The 26195-nt window shown below is 45.8% G+C and overlaps 1 protein-coding gene across 1 annotated transcript in view; it reads right to left on the reverse strand.

Moving 5' to 3' along the window:
* The window catches only part of PLPPR1 (phospholipid phosphatase related 1), a 155069-nt gene that overhangs the window by 20647 nt on the left and 108227 nt on the right, over positions 1–26195 (reverse strand). The window contains exon 3 of the mRNA XM_048503383.1: positions 8418–8606. Within this exon, the coding sequence (XP_048359340.1) occupies positions 8418–8606 (189 nt within the window). The remainder of the gene's footprint in view (positions 1–8417; positions 8607–26195) is intronic.

The raw sequence follows: 26195 nt of genomic DNA on the forward strand, positions 1-26195 counted from the left end.
CTTCCATGCATAATAACCACGAGGGATCTTGACATTCTAGAAAGAAGAAATAGCCACACATACCAGTTTTTAAGACTTAATTGAAATTCCACAAAGGAACAAGACTTTATACCAGCAGCTGGTGCTTTATGTATCTGACTGAGAGACAGAAGTTATCCACTCTTACCTGTATATATATTGGAACTGAGGGCAAGAACCCTCAGTTCCAGCACCCTGTATCTTAGGGCAACACAAATCAATAAAGTTCGTTACTTTGTTTCAAAGTCGACTTTGTCTGAGTGTGTCCAGCCTTACGCTAAATGGGACATACACTTCTTTGTTATTTGACAGTTTAAACCATGCAGGTACAAATGTCAGCAGACAGGATTCTTCTGCAACAGAAGTATAGGTTTATTTTCTTATGGGATACTATTATTCCCAGTGAGTTGATCACAAATAATGATTTCTCATGTTTTATTCAGGCAATTTCCAGTATTTTGTATAAGATTAGAATGCTACAATGTCTTGCTGCCCTCTAGTGGCCCACTGTGAAGATTTTTAGGAATCTCTCATTGAAAGTTACTCTTTACAAGCAGCGACACCTGCTTCTAAATATTAGTATTTTAGAACCATGTCCAGTGGTGGGATTCAGCAGGTTCGCACCACTTCAGCAGAACCAGTTGTCAAAATGGTGCTTGTAAACAACCAGTTGTTAAATGATTTGAATCCCACCACCAGAACCAGTTGTTAAATGATTTGAATCCCACCACTGACCATGTCCCCATGTATATCATTTGAACCCCTCTTTGCATGCATTGAACATAAATATTCCATGGATTCTGCATTTAATAGATTGCAAGAAGGCAGAGGCGGAGCTGCAATGGGGACATCTGGAGCGGCTCGCCCCGGACACCGCCATCACAGTCATGTGTCGGGGGCGTGTCAGGGGCAGGGTGGGGCATGTTGGGGCTGTTTTGGGGTGGGGCGGGAGGGGGTACATGGGCAGTTCATGTCCCGGATGCAGTTTCCCCTCCCTTCGTCACTGCAAGAAGGTTTCTCATCTGTTCTTGTGTAGCAGAATTCTGCCCCCTGGCCTCCGTGCTTATAAAAGCACATTCCAGAGGTCGGCAAGTGCTCTCTCCCCAGGTTGTGGGGAGACGTAGACAAAAAAATGGGTCACAGGCAACTTAATTATGAAATAATAATGTTAAAAGGCTTAACCTGTGCCAATAACAACACTGACCTACCCCACAATTTTGTTCATCAGAATTACTCAAGTGACGAACTTGAAGCACTCCGAATATTCAACAAGTAGGGAAATTCTTGCTGAACTGCAAATAGTAGGTACTTAGCATGCATATGGCGACATTCTCCAGCCCAGGGGGCTGCAACCTGCGGCTCTCCAGATGTTCATGGACTACAAATCCCATCAGCCCCTGCCAGCATGGCCACTAGTACCTGGATAAACACAGGGTTTCAATCACACTTCTAGCAATGCATGCACTGAACCGAATATGAGAATTACTCAACACGCGTCTAAAGGAAAAATTGAGCGGACACTATATGTGAATTGTACGTGCGTCTGTAACATGGGAACAGGCCTCATTTGGTACTGGATTAGTGTTATAGGAGATGGCTTTCAACTCAGCCAAATAGATTTCCATATGCAACAGTACTTTCCCAGGCATATTTTCCTCATTAAACTGTGTTGTGCTCTTCCAGAATCGATCACAGGATCATTCATTCCCCGGTGGCCACAAAATCTAAATTTCATTACCTACATTGGCTTCCTTTCATCCCTCTTCTCCGACTTTCTCATCTCTCTACTAGTTAGATTTTAACCCCCTCCAGACACCTGCTCCGCACAGCACTACGCACAAAAGAGCTTGCTTAACACCACTGACGATACTGTCTTTGTATGTAACCGCCAATGGCTGGCTTTCCTTTGGACCAAAAATGTCACGCGCTAGGCTCAGACACAACTACAACGAATGGTTTTGTAAACTCAGGGAAACCCTGCAGGTTTGCAGAAAAATCTGGTTTTAAAAAAATGTTAGGGGTGATGGAGAAAGGCTCAAAAATGAACAACCCCGAGCCATTCAAACAGCGTCTTGCATGGCTTTGGCAACAAAAAGACTCCTTCTGCAGTTGCAGAATAATGCACGTTCAATCCACTCTCACAATTGTTTGACAGTGGATTTTGCTATTCAGCACACTAAAATCCAGCTGCAAAGTGCACTGAAAGTGGATTGACAATGCATTATTCTGAATGTGCAGAAGGGGCCAAACTATGCCCTGGAAACATGGTGGGGGGAGCCTGCCTGATTTCTTCTCCTCCCACTTGGCTGAGTTTAGATAGGGAGGAGAGGGGAAAGAAGACTTAGCTTGATGCCAGACGGAAGGAAGTCCTTCAGTGACCAGCTGGAATGCAGCTTGGGAGGAAGATGAGGGCAAAGAACTGAAGAGCCAACAAATGAGAAGAAGCCGAGGCAGGGTGGAGGGAAAGCAGAACAGTGATTTCAAGGCAGCTTGAATAGCCCAGATAACCCAGTTGTAGCCCAGTTTTAGCCCACGCTCAAAGCAGGGTTGGCCACGGTTAGTATTGGGGTGGGAGACCACAGAGAAACTCCAGTACTGCTGGGGAAAGGAAGACAACAGCAAACCACCCTGGAATGCCTCTTGCTGTGAAAACTCCACTTGGCAGCATTAAATAACGATGACTGCAAAAATACGTTTCAAGATTTATACCGAATCCCTGCTGAAATCTCGGAAGCTGGAGGCCCTTTTAATAGGTTTCCGGAATTTGATTCTGGAACGAACTGCGTGGCTTTTTGCTACGGCTAGCAGCGCGAGAATAAATTATGCAAGCAGAAAAGTGAGGGGCTGTGCAAAGCGAGTGAAATCTCACCGTGTATTCATTTTGCATAATTTATGCAAACCTAACTCACATTATTTGCCACAACGGAATTTTGACTAACACGCAGAGTACACAGAGCCCTGATCGCATCCCGGTAATCCAAGTTCAGTTAAAGCTCATCTTAGGTCGATTCCCCACGAGGGAAATAACATGTGATAGCCCTGGTAGGTGTCCCGGGAGAACAGGAGAAGTCCCCACTGCTCCTGGGTCGAATTTGGCTCAGTCCTGTGTCAGTCCTGCAATACCCACCTCATCCAGGGCTTTTCAGAAACTTTAGAAATCGACCTTAGTGGCTGTTTCACACATAACTGAAGCGTGATGCATTTTTCAAACATGCTGCCCCTGGGCAAATTTTTGAGGAGTGCAGCCAGACAGTGGCTTTGATCGGCAGAGATTGGGGTTCAATTCTGTGACATTCCCTAAATGGCCCTGGAATAGGGTTCAGACAGGAAAATGATGTAAATAGCCAGTATTAGAAGAGTTTGGAAGAGTTTGGATTTATATCCCCCCTTTCTCTCCTGTAGGAGACTCAAAGGGGCTGACAATCTCCTTGCCCTTCCCCACTCACAACAAACACCCTGTGAGGTGGGTGGGGCTGAGAGAGCTCCGAGAAGCTGTGACTAGCCCAAGGTCACCCAGCTAGCGTGTGTGGGAGTGCACAGGCTAATCTGAATCCCCCAGATAAGCCTCCACAGCTCAGGCGGCAGAGCTGGGAATCAAACCCGGTTCCTCCAGATTAGATACACGAGCTCTTAACCTCCTACGCCACTGCTGCTCATTTGCTTAGCAGTCATGGGTCTGCAACCTGCAGCTCTCCAGATGTTCATGAACTACAATTCCCATCAGCCCCTGTCAGCATGGCCATGCTGGCAGGGGCCGATGGGAATTGTAGTTCATGAACATCTGGAGAGCCGCAGGTTGCAGACCCCGGGCTTAGCTGAAACTACAATTCAACATCACTGATCATTTCTGCACATGCCATTTATGCCATTTTGAAGATGTTTTTGATCCCAAGGTTGACCACAAAGTTTGTCCGCACTTCCCTTCTTCGAATGTTGTTTCCTGGTCCCCAGTTTTTCTCCACGCATGTGCTGTAGTAACGCTTCATAGCGTCACTGATTCATTGATACCAAAAATTGCGAGGAGAAGAAAAATGCTGGAAATAATAATTTTAAGAGGTGGGGGCAAAGCTGTGAGCTGAGCCCCCCCTCTCAAAAAAAGGGCACAACAAGCACCAAAATAGAGGTGTGGGGACAGTGATGTGGAAAATGGCCCGTGGTTTAGGCGGGAAAAATAAAACATTTCAGTATGATCACACTGTGAGGGATTCTGGCTCGGAAACGTTTCAGCGCAAAGAAGCGCTGCAAAAGTGTTTTCAAATACAACGGAGAAAAAGCGTTTTGGAAACATTTCCAAAACTGGGGGGGGGGGGGGGGGGAAGGGAACAATGCAGAACTCCATGGAGGAAATGCTTTTTTCCAGCCTGAAATGGCATTTGCAGAAAAGGCCATTGAACTGTTGACTAAAAATCTATAAAGTTTCTGCAGCCCAAAAGCTAATTGTTGTCAGTCCATTATTAGGAAATGTCAAACACAAAATCTCAAATCAAGCAATACAAGGAGCAGCAGTGGCGTAAGGAGGTTAAGAGCTCGTGTATCTAATCTGGAGGAACCGGGTTTGATTCCCCGCTCTGCCGCCTGAGCTGTGGAGGCTTATCTGGGGAATTCAGATTAGCCTGTGCACTCCCACAAACGCCAGCTGGGTGACCTTGGGCTAGTCACAGCTTTTTGGAGCTCTCTCAGCCCCACCCACCTCACAGGGTGTTTGTTGTGAGGGGAGAAGGGCAAGGAGATTGTCAGCCCCTTTGAGTCTCCTGCAGGAGAGAAAGGGGGGAATATAAATCCAAACTCTTCTTCTTCTTCTTCTAAATATACACAGGAGAACACGCTACATTTTTAAAAATGCACTCTGATAAATCTTTGCACGGTTTGCACTTAGATTACCGACAACCACTGACCTCTATTTCCCTTTCTGCAAAGCACCTCTAAGAAGCCCTTCATAAAAGTCTTTGCCATTCCCTTCACATACTGGATGCGCTAGCCACCCGCCCCCACTCCTTCAACACACTTCAGCTTAAACGCTTCGTTTTAATTTTTCAAAGAGCTGAATTTGTTCCATGCTGAGACCCATTTAGCTCTTGAGTCGTGGGATGCAGACCCCTGCGTTCGCCGCTCTCCTCCTGGGTAGCTGTGAGATTAAAGTAGGAAATCCTAATGCATCCTGCCTCGGCCACTCAACGGGAAGGGCGAGAATTCCTACTGCGGTATCACCGCCATGACAGAATAAGGGCAAACTAAATGCACTGCAATCAGTCCTCTTAGGCAAACCGTTAGCCTTTGACTTGGATAAACAGGGACAGGCAGGGTGCTGGGAAAGAGCGTACAGAACCATGCTCATCGGGGTTTATAGGTTAATCGGACAGGAGATAATGTCTGGTGACCCCATTCTACCTAAGCGCATGCAATCTGCCTCAGAATTAAGGGAGAGGGAAAGAGGAGAAAGCCAGTTTGAGACCAGTTAGCAGGAGAAGCGGCAGTCCTTCTCAACTGTCCCAATTTGAGAGTGCTTCCTGTTTCCCCGCTGGGTTGACAATGATTAGTCCTGATAGTCGAAGCGCAAAACACATGCGGGTCACGGCACAGATTCCAAGCGTAACGGGAAATGTTGGAGGTAGCCACACGGGCCCATAGTAAAAGGCCCAAGCAACCGTTGTGTACACGGTGCAAAATATCACAAAGCAAGCGTGCAAGTTTGGGAGTTTCGCTCCTGTCTGCGGCTCAGTTCTGAAAAGAATCCCGCACCGTCGCAAAACGTTCACAGCACTGGGCGGACCCATGCTGAGTCCGGACATGGAAAATACAATGAAAACATGGAGGCACCCTCTGGGAAACACCGGCGAGCTTTGAGAAGTGGCATCTTGGAGAATTAAACTGGGTCATGTAAACAGGGACAACAGGAAGAGACATGGCGCAATTGCCCTCAAAGCCAGTCATACGAAGAGGACCCAGAAATCCTGTGAAGATTTTATTTGTTTATCCAAAACATTTCTGTGCCCCCTTTCCACCTGGTCGGGGTCCCCAAGGCAGCGAACGTGAAAACGTTTGAACGATTAAAAGCAATGCTTCACATTTTAAAATAATTCAATAAAACACACAAACATTCGATACCAGAACAAAACAAGAGGCAAATTACCATTATTGGGGGTATGCTAAACCAAGCAAAAGAAGGCTTTATCCATTAGGGAAAGACACTGATCGAGGGAGAAAAATAAATCCCCGAAGAAGAAGAAGAAGAAGAAGAAGAAGAAGAAGAAGAAGAAGAAGAAGAAGAAGAAGAAGAAGAAGAAGAAGAAGAAGAAGAAGAAGAAGAGTTTGGCTTTATATCCCCCCTTTCTCTCCTGTAGGAGACTCAAAGGGGCTTACAATCTCCTTGCCCTTCCCCCCTCACAACAAACACCCTGTGAGGTGGGTGGGGCTGAGAGAGCTCCGAGAAGCTGTGACTAGCCCAAGGTCACCCAGCTGGCGTGTGTGGGAGTGAACAGGCTAATCTGAATTCCCCAGATAAGCCTCCACAGCTCAGGTGGCAGAGCTGGGAATCAAACCCGGTTCCTCCAGATTAGATACACAAGCTCTTAACCTCCTACGCCAAAGTTTTATGTGTGTTGAACAGTATAGAGCTATGTTACATGGGATTCCCTGTCAGTCTTTCCCCATTCAACTTTCCTCAACTATCAGCATTTTTACTATCAGTTATTTGAATGCTGTCCTGTTCTCTACCCCCCAGTCTTTATGTAAACCTTTACTTCTTTCTTCTGAAATATAGAATAAATACACATTCCATTAAACTTTCAGTCCTTTACTATTTGTTTTTAAAGAAAAAGGAAAATCCGCACAAAAAAGACTTTGGGATGGGGAGAGCTGGGTTTGTGACAGCCCAACCGCTAGCCAATTGGTGCTGTTGCTAGCAGCCATCTGTCGCTAATTGGAAATACTTGTTTCTCCTGAGAGCAGACCTGGACGGGGAATTGTACACTGGGACACAGTTTGCTAAATGTGCTTCCAAGGAACAATGCCAGCTCCATAAATTGTACAAGTGTTTTTAGGTATACAGCTAATAATCTGGGTTGTTTTTTTTAAAGCATCATCCCTTGTTCCCTCCATTGAGTCTTTGACGGTACTATTTTTTTGAAATGAATGAAAAGGCAAGATCATTTTGAAAAGGCACTGGTGTAATCAAACCGCCTCTGCCACCAGAGGGGGAAAAATGATTAACTTTGCGAAATGAAAAACTGTGTGTCTGAATTGGGCACAGGGGTATTAAACAGAGAACAAGACCAACATTTAAAAAAACAACCCCAAAGCATGTTCTGATGGAAAGAACTAAAAAAAAAAAGTCAGACACAAAAAACAAAGGAACTAGACAGATCTGCTGGCGGTAACTCATTTTAAACAGATTTTTAATTAAGGGTTGATCCTGTTTGTTTTGGAGCACAAAGGAGCCGCTGTTCGCAGCGACGGTGTCATAAGAGCACTTTAGCTCCTCGGGAGTAGCTGTACTGAAGCCAGGGGAGGGTTCTCCATTTTCTGTGAATCATCCCACGAGGAAAGGTTAAGATGACAAATGCTGTGTGGAAGAAAGAAAAACGCCTCATGCGCTCGACTTGTGCGTCCTTCAACACAAGTGGGGCATCTTATCAACGCATCCCATTTTACCTCAGTCTGTTACAGACTCTCCGGCAGACTCAACCTTCCACCAGATACAAATCTCAAGTTATGTGGCCAAGGCCGTGACAATAACTGACACTGTGACATTGTGGATCAATTCACAACCATCTGCCACGAGGAGATACACAAAAAGCTACCATGTGTTTTGTTAGGACAGTAAGGAACAACACACTAATTGTGCAGGCTATGTTATGTTATGCCTCCTGCCTTGTTACATGGCAGATTTAATAAGCAAGAAAAGGCTAAAAGATTGTGCCCATGTAACGATGGCTCAGTTGAATCTCTGGCCCACCAATTACTTCACTGTCTCAGATTCAAGGAAATCAGATCCAAGTACGTGAATCTTACTCCTTTACATTTACCCCATTTCCCCGATTTAATTAGATTACACTACTTGTTGGACAACCCTGATCCTTCTCTCTGTATGATAGTGGCAGACTTTCTCCTGGAAATCACTAAACGCCAGTAGATTTCCTTCGACCTAACATTTATTTCCTGTATTGTATATGCTTTTTAATCCATTTTTAAATTATTGTTGTACTGCTGTCTATGCCAATAAAGGCTTGCTGCTGCACATTGTGCAGGTACTTAGGGGGTCAATTAATGACCAGCGTGCCCTTTCTCCATTCGAATCGACCAAATCCCCGTTGATCAGACAAGAAGGAATAGGGGGAAACGGGATCTCACCTCTCCCTCCCTGCCTCTCGAAGCAGAGGTGCACGTTTTGGTCTACTTACAATTGCTGCGGGAGTTGTGGCCAGCACGCAGTAAAGGACCAGTGGGGAAATGAAGCTTTCATCCTCCGTTCCTGGGTAAGGTTTCATCAGATCTCCGTCCTGGCAGAAGAACCCCTGGACGTGCACCTGGAACGTGTCCGTGCACTCGAAATAGTAGGCGAGCAGAACGGTTCCGGCCATAATGACGAGCTGAAAATACAGCATGGTTGCACAGACACGTTAGCAGCCATTCAGCACTTGCGCCTGCCAGCCGCTCTGCGACGGGCGCCTTCCATTATCGCCACCACCCCGACAGTGGTCCCGATGTTAGCCAGTGCTTAGAGTGTCTCTGCTCGAGTAACATCTGTTACATAAAGCTTTGGGCGACCTCCCCCCCACCCCCCCGCAGTGAAAGTCTTTGATCAAACTGGGTCCGCAGCACGCTTTGCAAAAGGGATGGGAGTTTCGTTCTCCACTTTGTTAAAAGCATGTGGTTGTCATTGGCAGCGTGGATCAATGCAGACAGGGAGCGGGCTTGATCAGCTTTTTAAAACAGCCACAACGACAAGCAGACTGGAGTTTTTGTTTCCCCAAGAAGGAGCAGCGTACGGAAGAGAAAGACAAACACAGCACCGAAAATCCAGGGAAGATTGATTCAGCGAGGCACACATAGTCAAAACGGGGATTTCTCAGCAAGGGCAGGCAGTCTATTACCTTAATCCACCCTCCACTATTGTCTTCCTGCCCACCAGTAGCCAGTCATGCGGTGCGTCACAGGAAGGATTCCATCCCTCGCTTCTGAGCACTGCTGTAAGGGGTAGGGGATGCTGTGCCCTTACAAGAGACACCACCCCCCCCCCCGGGCCTGGTACTGGAGCACCATGCAGGTCTGCAGCTACAACGGATAGCAGAGTTTGGTTGCAAAATGTGTACTTCTGCATCAAGTTCTGCTATCCGTTCAAGGGCTGCATGCCTTTGTAATACCACAGCCATGGCTGCAGCAATTCCCATTTCCTGACATCCTCCTGAGAGAGCTTCAGTGGTGGAACCTGGAATTCTATCTGTGACCGACCATATATGCCACTGCTGCCACCCCCTCTAGTTCCCTGCACATTGATACAATACTTCTAAGATTCATCAAATTCCTACTTTGCTTAGCTTCTCCAAAGTTGAAGTCTCATGTACTGTCAGACCATAGGCTAGGAGATAAGAGCAGCTAAGCTAGCCTTGCAGCTGCTTTTTCTTTTTGCAGCCAGGCGGTGTAGCGGTTAAGAGTGGCCGACTCTGATCTGGAGAACCGGGTTTGATTGCCCACTCCTTCACAAGAGTGGTGGACTCTAATGTAGCGAACCAGGTATGTTTCCTCACTCCTACACAAGACGCCTGCTGGGTGGCCAGTCACAGTTCTCTCTCAGAACTCCCTCAAAAGGTCAGGACAGGAAGGGAGGGGGTTTGTAAGCCACTGTGAGACTCCTTACGGTTGAGAAAAACAGGGTATAAGTGCAAACTCTTCTCTTCTTCTGCCTACCTCACTCTGCTGCTGTCATTCAGCATGACAGCATCTGCGGATGCCATCTTTCCTGGCTTGGAAAAGCCAACAGAGGTGTGTACACCCTTACCAGAGAGCCAGTATGGTGAAGAGTTAAGAGCAGGTGCCCCAAACCCCCAGGCAGATAGGCTTGCTGTGGAATATCATCTTGAAGCTGGGAGTTCTTTGGGGTTAAAGCAGTACCTGCAGCCTATCAGAATCTGAATCCAAGAGGTCGAACAAGTTGAACAGTTGCTAAGCCTCACAAGAATAAGTGGAACACACTTATGTGGAACACAACACAAGCGGAAACGCAGCTCTACCGGCATGAATTGTGCCGGTAGAGGCTCAGGGACCGTTCGCACGCTATCGTGCGAGCGGCTGCGACTTTCCCCCTGCCGAAGAGGCAGCTCCACACGGAGCCGTCTCTCGGTCGGCTTCCTCCACTGACCTTCCTGTCCAGTGTCGCTCTGGAGAGCTGCAGGGACCCACCCATGCTGCCCTCCGACCTCCAGGGGTCGCAGGGCAGCATGGGTGGGTCTCTGCAGCCCTCCAGAGCGACGCTGGACAGGAAGGTCAGTGGCGGCGTCCCGCTGGTGCGTTTCACACCGCATCGGCGGGAAGCCGCCGCTTTACAAAAACCTCACTCAACAAGTGAGGTTTAAAGCGGTGGCTTCACACCACTCTGGGGCAGCCAGGGTGCAGCAGTGCCTCCTGTGTAAACAGCACCTCAGGGATAGTGTTTTTGCCATCCCTGGGGTGCTGTATTCCACCCGTGCGGAAAGGGTCTTAGAGAGAAGAAGAAAAGGGTGGATTGGCCGTATGACTTACAGGGAACTTACCCAGCAGATAGATGCTCTAGAGGGCCACTGGCAGCAAAGAGTAAGCATAGCCAAGGCTCAGCAACTTTTCTGGTGCCTTGGGGCCACTTGGCCGGAATTCTTCCCTGGAAGTGGTGATTTGTGTTGGTTCACCCATCTAAACCCATTGACTCCAGGGGATTTAGAAATATGTAATTCTGCTTAGGGTGTCTTAGGTATGTGAAAAATGCAGTCTCTCTCTTATCCGTCCTTTACAAAAATCTGACTTTCTGAAATACACAATTGTTTATTTCATGGGTTTTGAAGTCTTAATTTAAAGCAAGATGTCAACCTCCCCCCCCCCCCAATATGGTCATCTCTAAATGAATTTTAGTAAAATACCAACACACTGGGTATGTTTTACAGAACCCCACAAACTCCCCTGTTTTTCTTTGTCACTCCTTGCTTCTGAAGGCTGTGATTACAAATTAAACTGAGGAGAAGGAATGTATTCTCCTGGATGAATTTCACATCAGCAAAGTTGTTCACAAATCCTGACTCAAATAATCTCACAAGCCACAATTAATCTGCCCCTTGGTATGCCAAAGGCCATGAAGAACTGAAATCCTCACACTGCAATTAAACCAGAAAGGATACTGCTCTCTGACTGAAATGCTTATCAGCACAATCCCAAACAGATTTATACCATTCTAACCAAATAACATCAGACATCTCTCCCTCCTGGGTGATCCAGATGATAGTTTAATGGAAGGACAAGAATAACCTCTTTGATTTGCTCAGATAAATTTTGGCAGGATTAATCTATTGTGTATTGATATGCTGATTTTTGGTAGAATTGATCTATGGTATATTGATAATGCTGATTTTTTAATTCTGAATTTTTGTCCCACTCTTTTCAAAGACCAGGGGATGACAAACATGACGACTCCATCCCTTAACCATGCGAGGCAGGTTAGGCAAGGAGACAGTAACTGGCCAAAGGTTACCCAGTGCATTTCATGATTGAGTTGGCATCTGAACCCAGAGCCCATTAGGTATAGAACGCTCACTTCAGGGCTCTTCAGGGGTTCTTCAGTATGCAGTGGGCTTGCAGAGGGGACTCCTCACATTTTTCTGTTTACACACAAGGAGCCATTCTCTGCCTGCCCAAATGGGCCTCTGTCTCAATGGGCCTCTGCAGCTTTTCCTGGTTCTCTTAACTCGCCTATCAACTCCTCCTAAAGGCACAGATCTCATCACACCGATAGTTGCGAGATAAAGGGCTTTTAAAAAGTCCTTTAAATTGCATTCATATTGATATACCTGTGATAGCAGGTATATCAATATTGTAGCCGCTTTCCCAGCATAACTCCTCCATCCCCCAAAGAAAGAGGCAAAGCCATTCCCTGGAACAAACACTGTTGAAAAAGAAGACCTTGTGCTAGATCCCCCCCCCTCTCTCCCTTCTTGCTGCAGTTGCAGCCAGGAAAATTGTTTTAAAATACAATCTTGCATGAAATAAAGTTGTCAAAAGCCCTCCCTATGGTCAGGGAGGGCAGAAGCAGAGAAGGAGGTGGGGAGGAGACAGAAAATGACCCTGCTTCTGTTGTTCTTTTGCAACAAAACAGAGGCTTGTTTTTAAAACAGAAGCTTGTCCGAAAGAAAGTTTTAAAAATGCCCTCTCAGTCATCAGAGAGGGCAGAAGCAGAGTAGGGGAGTTGGGGTGAGGTGAGGTGAAGCCAGAAAGAGACTCAGCTTGTGTTGTATTGATGTATCGGTACAAGCATCTAGAGAGGTGGGAAGGAGTTGGCAACAGGGAGGAGGGCAAGGGGGAAGAGCAGCACAAGGGAGTGTGTGTGGGAGGGGTGAGACTTGGTGGGCTATCTGGGAGTGGAGAGAAGAGGTCCAAGGCAAACAGGTGCTCACTGGAAACTCTGCCGGCTCTGGCTGCAAGGCAAAATTAAATTAACACTAGAAGTGGTCTCGCTTGCCACAGGGAGAATAGAAAGTGAAAATGGGGTTTGAGGAAACACGTCTGTACAAGAAATCGTGCGGCGACAAGCATCTGCCCCCATCACACAGCAGATGCCTTGTGTGTAATCCGCCCAGGTTTCTCTTGTACCTCAATCACTACACCAAACTGGGTTTCTGTTAGGCCTTTACCTGAACCACAGAATACATTTCTGGAACCAACTGGCACAAAACCGCTCTCTGTGTTAAATAAAGATGTCACTCCCCCTTGAGGACTGTCACATTAGGATTCAAGCAACAATCAGAATAGTGTAAGAAACAGTATAATATTAAAATAGAAGCGGGAAGGATCCCACTGCCCTCAAGTGGAAGAAAATGAGAACGCACACATCTGCTACTACTGGAAAGTGCCACTGAGCAAGCATAAGGCAGTGGGGAGGGGGCAGTTCAGCAATTTGGAAATCTCTGTGTATATATATTGGGAAATGCTTAGTGTAGTGGTTAAAAGCAGGTGAATTGTAATCCAGACAACCAGGTTTGACTCCCTACTCCTCCACCTGAGTGGCAGAGGTTTATCTAGTGAACCAGATGTGCTTCTACATTCCTGCGTTCCTGCTGGGTGACCTTGGGCTAGTTAGAGTACTTTCAGAACTCTCTCAGCTCCACCTACCTCACAAGGCGTCTATTGTGTGGAGAGGAGTGGAAAAGAGTTTATAAGCTGCCTTGAGTCTCCTTACAGGAATGAAAGGTGGAGTATAAATCCAAATTATTATTCTTCATCTAATGCAGTGGTTCTCAACCTTCCTAATGCCATGACCTTTTAATACAGTTCCTCATGTTGTGGTGACCCCCAACCAGAGGTGGGATCCAGCAGGTTCTCACAGGTTCCCGAGAATAGGTTACTAATTATTTGTGTGTGCCGAGAGGGGGTTACTAATTGGTGATTTTGCCACGTGATTTTGGCCTTAGTTACGCCCCTCCTCTCAGCAGTAGCGCACAGAACTTGAAGCAGTCTAGCAGGAGGTGCACCGGCGTGCGTGGCAGCCTGCGCCTGCGTGCATTCGTTTCCCGCCCAAGGACCGGCGTAGTGGCTGCGTCCTTGCCACAGTCCCACCCAGGAATGCCCTGCCCCCGGAATGCCCGGCCACGCCCCGTCATGCCCCACCCAGCTCCATTGGCGCTACGCCACAGTTTGAATCTCACCACCATGGGAACCTGTTACTAAATTTTTTGGATCCCACCACTGCCCCCAACCCTAACATTTATCCATTTTACAGATGGAGAACACTGATGCAGAGAATCTTAGGTGACCCCTGTGAAAGGGTTGTTCGACCCCCAAAGGGGTCGCGACCCACAGGTTGTAAACCACTGATCTAATGTGTTTTTCCCCTCCTTTGAGTCATTTACAAACTGCCTAAATTTGTCTTAGATAGTAGCTGTTTACATTCACCACTTCTTTTTAGCCAATAAAGGATTATGGTCTTGCCTGCATACACTAAGTTTAGGTTGTTCCTCACCTCAAGACCTGTAGCTCCGGGACATCTATAGAATTCTTACTACGTTTGCTACAAGGTTTCCTTAAAATCACGGCACTGAGGCCACATGACAGACATCTTTTCCCACTTTTCATTTTAAGAGCGTTTGAGCGTAGAGCATTAGCTAGACCCTGAGCTCCACATATCCATGTTTCTAGTTAAACCCCTAACAGATCTACCAAAGCTTAAGCAGCAGGGGGCACAAGAGCTTTGTCAGATTTTCCACTGGCAGACAATGCCTTCAGAAGAATGCCCTTATATGTTCTGTATGCATTTCCCCCCTCCCTCAAGATCATTTAATTTTCCAAACAAGGGCTGGAATGCCATTTAATCCTCTCACGGTGGGCAGCTTTACGGTTCGGCCTAGCGACCCCCACATTCTCCGGATGATGATTTCCCCTTGTTTAGAAAAGGGAAGGTTAAATGTGACATCTGAAACTAGAGGCCACAGCTCACGGATAGAAAGCACAGAAATGCAACTGAACAGGGGAGGGGAGAGACACTTTCCGACTAAAAGGAAATAAACATCTCAGAGGCCTTTTCCCCCACAAGTTGTTTATGATGCATCTTGCCACCAAATGCTATGGGTTTTTTTTCCCCCCTTTGAAATCTGCATATTTTTTTTCCTTCCTGGTTCTGGGAATGTTTTCCCTTCATTTTTTAATCCATTGTTTTCCCAAGCACTTTAACTGCAATAGTTTTTCAATTTGTTTCTGACCCAGCTTCCCTTGAGCATGTGATCATGTTGAAACAGTCTTTATTTCTCTACCCACACCAAACACCTGATCCTTATTCACACCTGGAATAATTGTGCAACCTCACCCTCAACCATTTAATTTTTGTTTTTGCTCTTTGTCTTCTTGAACTAGTGATGTATAGTTGAGGCAAAGATACAAAGAAACAGGGCTGAGCGGATGAGCTTTGTCAATTTCACACAGAGCTTGAAATCTTAACATTCAGGTGGGGATACAAACTGGCATGGTTGATCGGATCAGTTTGTCACTTTCACACAGCATTTGTGATGCTAACATTCAGGCAGAGATAGAAGCCAGTAGGGTTGATTTGATCAGTTTGCCAATTTCACATAGAACTTGCGATGTTAAAGTTCAAGCAGAGATACAAACTAGCACGGTCAATTGGATCAGCTTTGTCAATTTCACAATTTCACTACCTGTAGTCTGGGACTGCAGTGGTAATGATTGTGCATTACTCCAGATCAAACCTGGCTGAAAAAATGGAGTTCTTTGTGGTAGTGTGTGTGTGTGGGGGGGCGGGGGGACATGTTTCTGTTCTTTAAGGTAATGGCACCTGCTCCAGGAATTGTTTTGGCTTCCATTTTGGGTTGATAGTTCCCAATAGTAGAAATGGATGCTGAGACGTTTTTGAATTGCAGCTTCAAAATATAACCTCCAGGAATAATTCAGTTTCAGCAATAGCCTATGGAATAAATGAAACTGAAGAGAGAGGGGTAAAAAACCTAAACTGATGGAAGAAAGGAGGCGTGTGTAATGATTTCCAAGACACGAGGCCTGACCGCTGGGAAGATCTTTGCCTGCAGAAAAGGCTAAAAGCTTGCACAACTAGATGGATGTGCTCCAACAATTTAACATCAAAGTTTCCTGTGCTTCTTCAATGTTCTTTCCCAGCATAATCCCAGCAGCAGTGGCGTAGGAGGTTAAGAGCTTGTGTATCTAATCTGGAGGAACCGGGTTTGATTCCCAGCTCTGCCGCCTGAGCTGTGGAGGCTTATCTGGGGAATTCAGATTAGCCTGTGCACTCCCACACACGCCAGCTGGGTGACCTTGGGCTAGTCACAGCTTCTCGGAGCTCTCTCAGCCCCACCTACCTCACAGGGTGTTTGTTGTGAGGGGGAAAGGGCAAGGAGATTGTAAGCCCCTTTGAGTCTCCTGCAAGAGAGAAAGGGGGGATATAAATCCAAACTCTTCTTCTTCTTCTTCTTCTTCTTCTTCTTCTTCTTCTTCTTCTTCTTCTTCTTCTTCTTCTTCTTCTTCTTCTTCTTCTTCTTCTTCTTCTTCTTCTTCTTCTTCTTCTTCTTCTTCTTCTACCACTTATCTGTTTATCAAGGATAGTTTGGACAAGGGTCTACATTAAAAGCAGGACAGAAACCACAATAAAAGAACTGACAAATAAAAGCAATAGCAACAGTAACAGCCGATGGATCCACCCTTTTATTTCTAATCATACCTATGTAAAAGAACTGTGATATAACCTCATAGGCCAGTAGAGATCGGCACAGGATCATCTTGGTAAGGCCAACCTTTCCAGAGGTACATCCAGCTCAGGAGTCCCCAAAATTGGCCAACACCTCCCTCGTCTTTTTTAGGAAGTGGGTGAAGCCCAGCAGGACTTCTGATTGGTCACTGGAGATCCAATTGTCTGGGCAGATTAAACTAATGTTTTAGTGGCGGCTACCACCCTAGCCCTGGTTTTATTCTTTCTTTTATTTCAATACGGTATTTTAAAAGTTACCCCTTGTCCCCTCGGCATGTGGGCTTCCTCTGTGAGTGTGGTCATTTGTCCAGTGGCAGTTATTTTGTGTTTGGCTCCACCTTCTGTGGCAGCCACTGTGTGAAAATTTCGAAGGTGCCCACAAGCTCAAAAAAGTTGGGGACCCTGTGATCTAGCCTTTGTTAGAGCCACAGCATTCTCTGTGGTTGCCCTTACTCTGCCTGAGGGAGAAGGCAGAGAGCACTTTCCCTAGAAGGGTTTCAGAAATTAGGCAAGGTACTTTAATTCCTGTGCCAATTTGACGACAGAAATAGTATCTGTGGACTAATCCAATTTGGTTTGGGAAAAGTCTTAGATTTTTGAGATAGACAATCCATCGCTGTGCTTAGAGAGAGCAGCAGTGGCGTAGGAGGTTAAGAGCTTGTGTATCTAATCTGGAGGAACCAGGTTTGATTCCCAGCTCTGCCGCCTGAGCTGTGGAGGCTTATCTGGGGAATTCAGATTAGCCTGTGCACTCCCACACACGCCAGCTGGGTGACCTTGGACTAGTCACAGCTTCTCGGAGCTTCCTCTTCAGTCTCTTACCTCTGGCACCCCTACCTCACAGGGTGTTTGTTGTGAGGGGGGAAGGGCAAGGAGATTGTAAGCCCCTTTGAGTCTCCTGCCTCCTCCTCCTCCTCCTCCTCCTCCTCCTCCTCCTCCTCCTCCTTCTTCTTCTTCTTCTTCTTCTTCTTCTTCTTCTTCTTCTTCTTCTTCTTCTTCTTCTTCTTCTTCTTCTTCTTCTTCTTCTTCGCAAAAGGCTTTCCATACAATGAATTTAAAACGTTTGAGGCAGGAAATAAAACACTTCCTCCGTGAGTTCTGCATTGTTTTTACTCCCAAGCATTTTATTTCCAGCCTCAAAACATTTAAATGAATCCAGCATAATGCTGGCAGGGGATGATGGGAACTGTAGTCCATAACATCTGGAGGGCAGCGAGTTTGACACCTATTGTACTTATACACAAATGCACAAGAAAAAGAGCTGGAAATACTTGCTTTTCTCCATATTGCTTGCTCAAACATCTTATATATCATCAAGAATTGTTGGCCTGGTTCAGATAACACTGTCCTCTGCTTTCCCCCCCCTATATTAGGGTTGCCAATTCAGGTTTGGGAAATTCCTGGAGATCTGTGAGTGGAATTTCAGGAGTTCCGAATTTCAGGAAAGGAGACGGCTCAGCAGGGATGTGATGTTATAGAGCTAACCTCCAAAACTGCCATTCCTTCCAGGGAAACTGTGCTCTGTAGACTGGAGATGAGCTCTAATTCAGAGAGGACACGAGGCCCAGCCTGCTAACTGGCAGAATGTACAGGTGAAGGAGCAATGTTACACCTTTTCACATTGCACTCTAGACATGCACGTCCCACCTTTGACACCCCCAGCCATTCAAGCGTGGGAACGACATTTGAACACACTGTGTGCGCACACAATCCAACGCACACGAACTCAAACTGAACCTTAATGTACGATAAAAGCTTTGGGTTGTCACCTGGCAACCCTCTTAAGGCAGGAAATGCGAATATTTCCTGCAGAAAATGGATTGATTGGAAATACTGCAATGGCGAAAGCCTTTTGACGCTGAGGCTCTGGCCGGCAACTAGTTAAATGTTGATTTTGGAGCAACAGATTACTAAAATAGTTGAATCCTGTGAGTGTTATTTATGAGCCGCCTTCTGCAAAGCAAACTGTAGGAGGTTTATCAGCAGGGGGCATTCAAGTTCTACGCAATCTAAATCCAACACTGACATGGAAATAATGTGCAAAGAACAACATCAGTGGGAGTTAGAAATTATCCTCACCGTTCTAAAATCTATATCAATGTGTCCCTCTCTTTCTGTCATTGCCTTCAAACGAAAATCAGCTGCTGTACAGCCCCTTCCACACATGCAGAATAATGTACATTCAATCCACTTTCACAATTGTTTGAAAGTGGATTTTGCTATTCCGCACAGTAAAATCCTGCTGCGAAGTGGATTGAAAGTGGATTATTCTGCATGCGTGGAAGGGGCCTATGTTAAAACTATCCATGCAGTGGTATGCTACTGAGCAAATATGCCTGGTTCAACTTCCACACAGCACCATCCCAAACAGAGTTATACCCTTTTAAGTTCATTGAAGTCAGTGGGCTTAGAGCAGGGGTCTGCAACCTGCGGCTCTCCAGATGTTCATGGACTACAATTCCCATCAGACATTGGCCATGTTGGCAGGGGCTGATGGGAATTGTAGTCCATGAACATCTGGAGAGCCACAGGTTGCAGACCCCTGGCTTAGAAAGATACGACTCTGCTTAGGCTGGCACTCAAAGTTTCCCACTGAGAATCTTGGAAATTGTAGCTTGGCGAAGGCATTGAAAATTCTCTTCAGGACTTCTACTATCTGATCCCCTTAACTACTGTTCCAAAGAGTCCCTTGGGAGAAGGAATGATCATTACATCCAGGTAAATCTGGATTGTGAATACTTCCAAAGTGTGCAGTTTTAAAAAAAGAGGTTGATTACTATTCATCTGGGTGGGAGGAGAAAAGGAGCAGAAATCTTGCTCATTTACATGCAACTCTTTTAAAGCAGTACAAAAACAAGATCTTGAGCAGAATGACGCTCTTCTAAGCTTTCTAAGAGCAACAAAGGTGGTTCAGTGCTAGAATATCTGCTTGGCATGCAAAAGTCTGAGGTCCCTGGCATCTCCAGTTAAAGGGTCAGACACCAGGTGGTGTGAAAGACTTCTGCCTGAGACCCTGGAGAGCTACTGACAGTCTAAGTACTGGCTTTGATAGACCAACAGTGATAGACAGTACTGGCTTTGATAGATCAACAGTGTGATTCTGTATAAGACAGCTTCATGTGTGTGATCTGGAGCCAGTGGGCGTAACTCTAATTGCACCATTAGCTTGCCTCCAAACCAAAATCAGTCAACCAAATGGTGAGCCAGCATGGCATAGTGGTTAGGAGCAGGTGCCCCAAACCCCCAGGCAGATAGGCTTGCTGTGGAATATCAGCTTGAAGCTGGGAGTTCTTTGGGGTTAAAGCAGTACCTGCAGCCTATCAGAATCTGAATCCAAGAGGTCAAACAAGTTGAACAGTTGCTAAGCCTCACAAGAATAAGTGGAACACACTTATGTGGAACACAACACACGTGGAAACGCAGCTCTACCGGCATGAATTGTGCCGGTGGAGGCTCAGGGACTGTTCGCACACTATCGTGCGAGCGGCCCCGACTTTCCCCCTGCCGAAGAGGCAGCTCCACATGGAGCCGCCTCTCGGTCGGCCCCCTCCACTGACCTTCCTGTCCAGTGTCACTCTGGAGAGCTGCAGGGACCCGCCCACACTGCCCTCCGACCTCCAGGGGTCGGAGGGCAGCATGGGTGGGTCTCTGCAGCCCTCCAGAGCGACGCTGGACAGGAAGGTCAGTGGAGGCGATGGGAAAAGTGGCGGCATCCTCCTGGTGCGGTTTGATTCCCCTCTCCTCCACTTGAGTTGGTGGGTTTGTTTCCCCACTCCTACATATGAAGCCTACTGGGTGACCTTGAGTTAGTCACAGTTCTCTGAGAACTTTCTCAGCTCCACCTACCTTACAAAGTGTCTGGGGTGGGGAGAGGCAGGGAAAGGAGTTTGTAGGCATCCTTGAGTCTCCTTACAAGACAGAAAGGTGCAGTATAAATCCAAACTCTTCTTCTTCTTCAAGCTAAAGCACTGCCCTTTCCCCAAACATTTAAAAAAGTCACTGACTGAATCCCTGAGAGGCATGGCATGCTAAACTGACGACACTTCATCATACACATGCCCCGTAAAAACTATTAAATCTATCTGAAGCTCTGAAGGCATTGTAACTCAATGACTATTTTCAATTTGCTTGGAGCGGTTAAGAAAATCCATTCCTCGCATGATCATAAACATCATAAGCAACTGGTTTAGTAAAGGCATATATCTTCCTAAGGCCTGTTCCGCACGGGCCAATAAACACAGGTGTAGGATAGTAAGACCCCTGCTTTTTTTGGGGGGGGGGAGGACTTCGCACGGATCCCGCCCCTATAGTGAATCTGCCGTGTGTTATTTCCTCCAAACCGGGTTTGTTGAGAATCGCGCTATTAGCAAGTCTTTTAAAAAATCCCGGGTTGCAGTCACAACCAGGTGAATGGTCAGGCAGGAGACGCTTTATTTGCCTCCCTTTTCATTGGTGGGATTCAAATAATTCAACAACTGGTCCTGAAAGGACTCAGTGGTGGGATTACAACCAGGTCTCTGAACTAGACAAAAAATTAGCTACCGATTCTACCGAACTGGTACGAATAGGCTGAATCCCACCACTGCAAGTGGGGATCTGTAAGAAAATTGCAGGAGCAGCCTCCACGTCTGAGTCCCCCCTTCTACATTTCAGGCAGCCTAATCTACAGCTACAGCTCAAGGGAAGTAGAAAATCCAACCCCCTCCAAAACCCTGCTGCCAGAAAGCTGTCCATAGGGCTAAATGGACTTATGCCACCCAAAAGAGTGACATAAGTTGGAGCCTCAGTTCATGGTGTACCTGCCTGAAAAGCCAGGGTAGAAGCTGACTAGCACTGACTCTACCCCCAAGAAAGCCTTAGCCTGCCCCCTTGTGTAGACATGAATTGGATGTTAGCGCAACTCTGCAGCAGTCCTGACTTCCGGATTTTGACGCCGCGGACCTGAGGGGAAGCCCCTTTGCTCCCACCGGTGGCAGGGGTGCTCCCTGTGCCAGCAGAGGAGGCAGACACATTGGCACAAGACCACACCACTTCCTGAAGCTGTTTTGCCCCCACCCCCCCGATTGGCCTTTCTCCCTCCTGCCACTCCTTTTTTACTCTCTCTCTCTTCTCCATGTCAGTCACTTAGGTCTTTCTCCAGGAGAAAATGTATGCTGGGTGGATTCTACAGCATTATACCTTGTGCAGTCTCAAAATCTCCAGGAATTTCTTAACCTGGATGTGGCAATCCTAGCCAGGCCTGGCCCCTGTGTGATCTCTCAAAGACCAAAATAGGTTTGGTAAGGACCTTGTTCCCTTTCCCTCTCTCTTACTCACAGATACTGAAGCCTGGAACACTGTGGTTGTCTAGCAGTGGCCGCTGAGAGAATCCTTTACTTAAAGCAACAGGTCCTCCTTTTATTGTTTTCAGGTTTTTAAACCCTCCAATGTATTTTTTTTCTAGAGTACACATTTTTTCTGCAAACCGAGGCCCCTTTTCAGGTTTTTAGAAAGGTCCGCCTTGCCTGTTCACAGCTCCAGTCACCAGATTTAAGCATCCAAAGCATTACAGTCACTATTAGAATATAAGATTTAGACAGGCAAGGCTTAGGTGTCGTTTCTTTATAAAAACCATAAAGTGTTGTCTGATTATTGTTTCGAACTCTGAAGCTCCTAAAACATGTATCTGGTTGCCAATAAGCATCATGCACCATTAAGCGCAACTTATGTTACCAAATATACCAGAATGTCATGGTTACCAACGTAATAAAACTTCAGAGTGTTTGTTGCCCTTGACTCCTGTGTTCTCATCAACACACATAAACCACAGAAAACTCTTCAGATCCAAAAGAAAAGGGGTCCTGATTGGGATCTGCTGTACTGGGTGTGCCAAGAAAAAAGAAATCCACTTTGCCGCATGGTCACAGTGGTGAGAGTCTCAGTTTACAGATCTTATTCTATGAAACTTATTATATGGTACTGATAATAAACAATAATATAGACAAGTGAAAGGCCTGGTTCAGAGGATGTGGTTTAGACTGACAGAGGTCGAATCCCCACTACCATCTTAGCCAGGTTTCAAAACACAAATTAACCAGGTTTGAGGGACGACCTCCCAATTGCTTGTGTGGCAGATTCTGTTTCTGGTTCTCGTTCTCCCCGTTAATCTGCGTTCCGGCAGGACCTGGTTGCAAGTAGCATAGACCCCATTAACACGGTTCATAGCTGATCCAAGGGGAGGGATGAGGGTTGAAAACCTGACTCATTTCCCGCCCTGGAGTGTAACGCAGAATTTGGGCAACCAATCAGCACTGCGATGCACACGCAGCCTTTCCTTGATTTCATTTCCGCTTTTGCGATCAGCCAGCAGAAGGGGATGCAAACATTAAACAGTCAAACACGTAACTTTGAATCGTTCATGGTTTACACAGGTAACGATTAACTGTTTGCACAGTTAAACAGTTAAACGTTAAACTTTTAGATGCTGGGTTTTTTAATCACATCCCTACAATGTACGTTTCCGCAGTAGGAAAAGGTCTCGCCCCATCAAGGCACGCCAGCCAATCAGGGGAGACCGGCGAAGCGAGCTCGCCTGGTAGTGGGGATTGCTAAGAGTTCTGCAACCGGGCGTGTCTGCTGTGTGCTTGTTGCGGTGGGAAGGGAGAAACTCCGATGAAGAGGACACGGTTTCACAACGAACAGGTTTGGATCTGCATGCACATTTCAAGCAGGGATTCGACCAGAGTGTGACTGACCCAAGAAAGTGGGGACTCTTTTGATACTCCATACCCAAGGTCCTAGTCTAAACATTACAACACTTTGGCCCCTTCCACACAAGCCAACAAACACACAAGACCACTAAAAACCCATTTGGGGGCACTTCGCACAGATCCCAGATTCTCGCCCCCAAAATGAGTCTGTCCTGTGTTATTTTCCCCAACTCATTTTTTTTAATCGCTACACAAATGAGTATTTACAAAAATCCCAGGCTGCAGCCGCTCACGAGCGAACGGCCAGGCAGGAGGCACTTTATTTCCCTCCCTTTTCCTTAATTTTATACAGATTATTATTTATTGCTCTGTATAAACCAACAAGGACAACCTCCCTGCCTGTCCATGGCGCCCTATCAAACTGGTGCGCCATCGAAGTGAGTCATATCACCAGGGTAATAAAAGCAAAATCCTTTATCCAATCTATCGGACTGATTATTCCACTCCACTGTAATTGAATTCATAAATTAGCTGGGGACCAGCAGAAACTACCATCTATTTTCTGCATACAATTACATCTGTCTTTAATATGGTCCCATTAAAAATGCAGGGACGGCCAAGGCTGAAGTAAATCAAAAACAAATAAAAAGAAATTCAGGGACTTCATCAGAGTTCATGAATCATAGGCAAAAGAGGCTGGCATTCTTTTATTCAATCTTTCCCCAGGTTTTAAACTTTACTTGGATGGGAGCCCCTAAAGCAGGGGTGTCAAACTCACAGCCCTCCAGATGTTCATGAACTACAATTCCCATCAGTCCCTCCCAACATGAGCATTGGCTATACTGGCAAGGGCTGATGGGAATTGTAGTTCACGAACATCTGGAAGGCCACAAGTTTGTAAGCCCCTTTGAGTCTTCTTACATGAGAGAAAGGGGGGATATAAATCCAACTCTCCTCCTCCTCCTCCTCCTCCTCCTCCTCCTCGGTGTGGCTGAGCCATCCCCAGCTCTGCCGCAACTACCCCTTTCCCTCAGGATTGCCTTGTCCAGCTCTGAGTAACAGTGCGGTGGCTGATCAGGTTTTACATTAGGGAGATCACTGGCAAATGCGGCTTGCTTGGATACAAAGTTTGAAACTCCCTTGCTTTTGAGTCAGTGGCTTAACTCATATTAAATTATGATGCTAAACGGGACGTCAGTTGAGACTCAGTCTGCACCCTTATGCATATACCTCTGTGTGGGAGACGAGGGCGTGTGCTTTTGTATTTAATCCATCTGTTAATGTGTCTGTTTCCCAGACTAAACCTGTATCACTACAGGGATCTTTAAATCTTATTCCGGAAACAGCACTTCCAGCACCAGGTTATACAGTTTTACAGGATTTTATTGGTACATAAACTTAATAAGAATTTGTTTTCCTTTTAATTGCATGAGAAGAGTTCCAGAATGCACCAGCTTCCTCAATACAAATACATTTTTGAAGAAATTTTTGACTCAACTAGCAGGTAATTCTATGCAGTACATAGTTATCACCAATCACAAGGGAGGAAATGAACAGGGCAGAGACAGTCAATTAAAAGAGAAGTCCAACTGGAAGACCTTCTCACAACAATAAGTTTTCAGTTCCATTGGAGGATGGAGATTTATCTGAAAAAGAGGAAATGAGGGAGAGGCCAGAAATATGCAGAATTGGAGAAGAAACTAATATTAAAATGGTATAGAACACCGAAACAGTTGGCATATACGATACAGGGACTCAGCCCGAAATGTTGGCATTGTGGGGATAAAAATGCAATTTACACCCATATGTGGTGAGAATGTCCAGAGGTAAAACACCAGTGGGAAAATGTTATAATGTATATGGAAAAATATGTGAATGTAAAAATAAAGATAAACATAGATCTATTTTTTATAGGCATACTGGATTATACAATAATAGAACAAAGAAAGAGAAAGCTATTTAAACTTATGATCAGAGCGGCCCATGCAGTAATAGCATTAGGGTGGAAGGACAAAAGAATCTGGACAATACAGAAATGGTTGGAATATATATGGGAACAAATACAATTGGAAGTTTTTGACATAATGTCAAGAAACCAAATATGGCAAGAAAAACAAAAAGATATGAAGTGGATCTGGACTGAATTCAAAGACTGGTTAAACGAAATTGGAATCACAGAAGAAAACTGGAAAAGAAGATTAGAAAGATTGGACCTGCTGCTGCACATTTAAAGAAAAAAGAAAAAGGGGGGAGAGGGGAAAGGGAGTAAAAGGATATGGAGGATGAAATATAAAGATGTATAATATGAATCTGTAACAATCCAAAATATCAACAAATTAAAAAAAAAATGAGGGAGAGGCCTTGGAACCTCTATGATTTTCTCTGGGTATCCCTCGATTTTCTTATATAAAATCTCATAAAACTATATAACTGGTGTCCAAATTCTTTTTGCCCTGGAAGTGTTATTTCCTGCATAAGATTTAAAGATCCCTCTTGCAGCACGGGTTCATCCTGGGAGCCAGACAGGTTAACACGCCTCCTTGTCTCCTTGACAGTCAATTATCGGGACACTGGAAATTCATAGTGTTAGCGGGTAGCCTTTGCTTTCGCTTTGGAACTCAAGAACTAACTACCCAGGAGGAGTTGCCTAGACATGTACCGATTGCACCTGGAATAAGTCATGTATACATAGCCATATGCAATGAGAGTCATGCCTATTTACACACACAGACCCTCAATGTGAAATCACAGTTGGAGCATGAACACATGCAGGAAAATGAGATGCATTGAACGGTCTATTCATTACGCTGGATGTTTTGCCTGCCTCTTGTCTCTTTCAATCACATATTTATCCTTCCCCTTGGCCTCCAGACCAATCCTGGTTGGACCAAAAGGCAGTGGCTAACTCAAGATGATTCACTGAGCTTCATGATAGTATGGCAATTGGAACCTGGTTCTCCCTAGTCCTAATCCAAAGTTATATAAAATGAGGATGCCATTTTAAAGGATGATCTTTAATATACATATCAAGGCATTGAAGAAGA

Source organism: Sphaerodactylus townsendi, linkage group LG07 (assembly GCF_021028975.2).
Source record: "Sphaerodactylus townsendi isolate TG3544 linkage group LG07, MPM_Stown_v2.3, whole genome shotgun sequence".
NCBI lineage: Eukaryota > Metazoa > Chordata > Lepidosauria > Squamata > Sphaerodactylidae > Sphaerodactylus > Sphaerodactylus townsendi.